This window comes from Eleutherodactylus coqui, chromosome 6 (genome assembly GCF_035609145.1).
Source record: "Eleutherodactylus coqui strain aEleCoq1 chromosome 6, aEleCoq1.hap1, whole genome shotgun sequence".
NCBI classification, from domain to species: Eukaryota; Metazoa; Chordata; class Amphibia; order Anura; family Eleutherodactylidae; genus Eleutherodactylus; species Eleutherodactylus coqui.
In genome coordinates this window covers 239,313,314-239,316,605 of record NC_089842.1, presented here as the reverse complement: position 1 = coordinate 239,316,605, position 3,292 = coordinate 239,313,314, and the positions used below count along the sequence as shown (strand labels likewise).

The 3,292-nt window shown below is 41.2% G+C and overlaps 1 protein-coding gene across 1 annotated transcript; it reads right to left on the bottom strand.

Moving 5' to 3' along the window:
• Positions 1-983: 983 nt before the first annotated feature.
• On the bottom strand, positions 984-1,907 carry LOC136571919 (olfactory receptor 5AS1-like). Its single transcript, XM_066572536.1, has one exon. It carries the CDS (start codon positions 1,905-1,907, stop codon positions 984-986), a length of 924 nt encoding a protein of 307 aa, XP_066428633.1.
• Positions 1,908-3,292: the final 1,385 nt, after the last annotated feature.

The following is a 3,292-nucleotide window of genomic DNA, read 5'->3' as shown; positions in this document are numbered from 1 at the left end:
GGGGGGGGGGGGAGAAAAAGAGGGCTCCCCCCTGTTCCCCGCTGCTACCCCCCGCTCCGCCACGCCGCCCCCCGGAGCCCCCCGAATCTTTTCACCCGAGTACGGAAGTACTCGAAAATCGAGGTGCTCGATCGAGTAATTACTCGAAATGAGTAGGTTCGCTCATCTCTAGTCGTAAGACATTTGCTGCAGTGATCTATATAGGCTTCTCCCCCCTACTGCCAATGGGACTGTGGTTGTCAGTTGGTTTATCTCCATCTAATTGTTTGGGCCTACCAACAATATGAGGCCAATTTATAATTCTGTTTCGGAGCAACAAGCTCCTTTTTCAAGCACAAATCTGGTAGTTAGTTGCTGGTTAGTTGCTGACTGCTCTGAAAGATTATTATAACAAATTATTATCATTGTGTGTAAAAGGGCCTTTAGATGGAGATCAGAAAGAATTGCAAATCTCACCACATTTTTTTCCTGTTCTGCATTTAAGATGTTTTTAGCATAATAAAATCTTGTTTTATTTTGAGATGAATGCACAATTTCACAGTCCTCTTTAGATTCATGCTGTAGCCCTTGGCCGATACGAGGTATTTTCCCTTCCACTGCACCATCTGAGATTTGAACACGTAACTTCAATTAATTGAGCTGAGCTTGCAAACTTTTTTTTTTATTTTTGTTTGAGCTATAGGTGGAGCTGAGGTACAGTCAATACTAAGACTTTGGGTGACAAAAGACCACATATGTGGACATTAATGTATCATGTGATGGTTGTTTTTTTGAAAATGTGTGTGTTGGAATCTGTTACAGATCTTGTATCACAATTCAAGGGCTTCAAGCAATGCTTGTGCTCAGATCTTATGGTCAACATCCAAACTGGCATTAAGAATAGAGCACAGAAGGAAAGTTTGATACTATCGGATCCAGTGTTTCTCAATATAGAATTCCTATATTAATAAGATTTTTTATAAAAATAAATTCGATTGGAGACTTTAACTACAGTAGATTTTTCTTATGGTTCCTTTGACATCCTTATTTCTGACACTGTAGATGATGGGGTTTAGCATAGGTGTAACAGTTGTGTAGAGGATAGAGACAGACTTGTCTATGTCTCGAGAGGCATGAGAATGTGGACGTAAATACATAACCATAATGGTTCCATAGTAGAGAGTAACTACAATGATGTGGGAGGCACATGTGGAGAGAGCTTTATACCTTCCATCAGTAGAACTGATCTTCAGGATGGTGGATACAATACGGATATATGAAATTAGAATCAAGAAAAACGCTAGACTAACTATGATTCCAGCTGTAATGTACATTGATACCTCATGAGGCCAAGTGTCACTGCAGGATATTTGTAAAAATGGAGGTACCTCGCAAAAGAAGTGGTTGACATAGTGGGAACGGCAGAAGGACATCTGGAAAGTGTAGATCACTTGTATCATGGAGTTGATAAAGCTTGAGGTCCATGACGCAGCGGCCATACAAATACATATTTTCTTGCTCATGATGGTGTTGTAGTGCAGCGGTTTACAGATGGCAGCAAATCTATCATAAGCCATAATAGCAAGTAAAAAACACTCTGTAGACCCAAAAGCCAAATGAAAGTACATCTGGATAGCACATTCTAGTAGAGAGATGCTCCTGTCCTTGGATAATGTGTTCTTCAGGAGTTTAGGGACCACAGTGGTAGAGAAGCAAATATCAATAAAGGAAAGATTAATAAGAAAGAAGTACATGGGAGTCTGGAGCTTTGGGTTGAGTTTCACCGCGACGATCAGTAGAAAGTTTGCTAGCAAGGTAATCAAGTATATCACCAAGAATGAAAGAAAGCCAAGAGCCTCCACATAAGGAATGGTGGACAATCCAACGAGAAAAAATCTTCCTGAAAAGGATTGGTTAACCAGTTCCATAGCACTAATAATGAGCACCTGACATGGACAAAAAGTGGAAATGGAAGCTTATTGACTGACCTAAACAAGTCTATTTGCTATAGATAAAGGTAATGATCTTAAACATTTTACAGTCCAATCTTAATCATTATATCTACAGACAGCTTTTATAAGGTGCTCTCCTTTTAAAAAACACACAGTTGCGATTATCTAATTATCTTTTTTATAGAACAGTGACCTAACCTTCCCTACGGGTCCTTACATTGGGTTAGGGACCTCATCTTACATCAGAAGTTCCACCAAATTATATTGCGCCAAAGTGACTTTCAGCCAGCAGCCCATCATACTGCACCCTGAAGCTGGCAATATACATGAGAGAATTGTCCAAAAAAGCAAAATGGCAAAAATAATGCTAACAATTGCTTGCACTTGCATAACATGTGATCCAACCCAAAGAAAAATGTGAGCTGTTGCTGAAATTGCAAGTGTATGGCATGATTAGTGGAAGCCAGCTGATCATGCCATTTTGCACAGGCTTGTAAAATAAAAAAATAAGGTGAACTAAATTAACCCTATTTAGTCTCAATGCGGCCAATCAAAGTTTAATGAGTATGGTCAGCCTGAGAGGCTACTCTTTGTCACAGCCTCTTCAATCTCTACGCCACTTTTAGGTTTGCACTAGTCACTTAGTATGGAAAATGCTTTCTGTCTCCATGTGTCCTTATGACCATTACACCACTACTTCTCCATGAGTTCCTACTGCAAAGCATGCACATTGCATATTACTCTGTACAGCATAGGAGTATGACTCCCTACACTACAGACGGACTATTATAGACCTAGTTGGAAAAGGAGTACCTTTTTATCAAGGTACCACTTAATATACCTGCAACAATAATACAACTGAGACTTTAATACAGCATACATGTTTTGCAAAACACTATGCAATCCTTCAACTATTCTTGTCATTGAGGAGAATAGATAACTTCTTAGGCTTCTCCAGTCTGCTCCATCTACTAGACTTGAAGGAAAAGGGCCATCAGTAGGTCTCAGGTCCGGGCAGCCAGTCCCTCTGTGCTTATGGTACACTCCAACTCTGGGCTAACAGATTTAGTCCACGTTTGTTCATGCATTGACTTCCAAAGTCTCTAAAGGTCCATTTAGATGGGACGAATGTCGGGCAAACGATGCCCGACACTTGCCCCTGTGCGTCCTCGCTCCCATGCTGTTGCAGAGTTGCTAGTAGTGCTGGCTCGCTCACAGAGTGGCCAGCAGGGGGGCAAGGCAGCTGGAGGAGATTTTTCTCCTCCCACTCCCCCGCCCCTCTCCATTGACTTAACATAACGGCTGTTCAGTACTGAACAGCTGCTACTTACAATGAGCAATCAGCACATCGTCCATTGTTT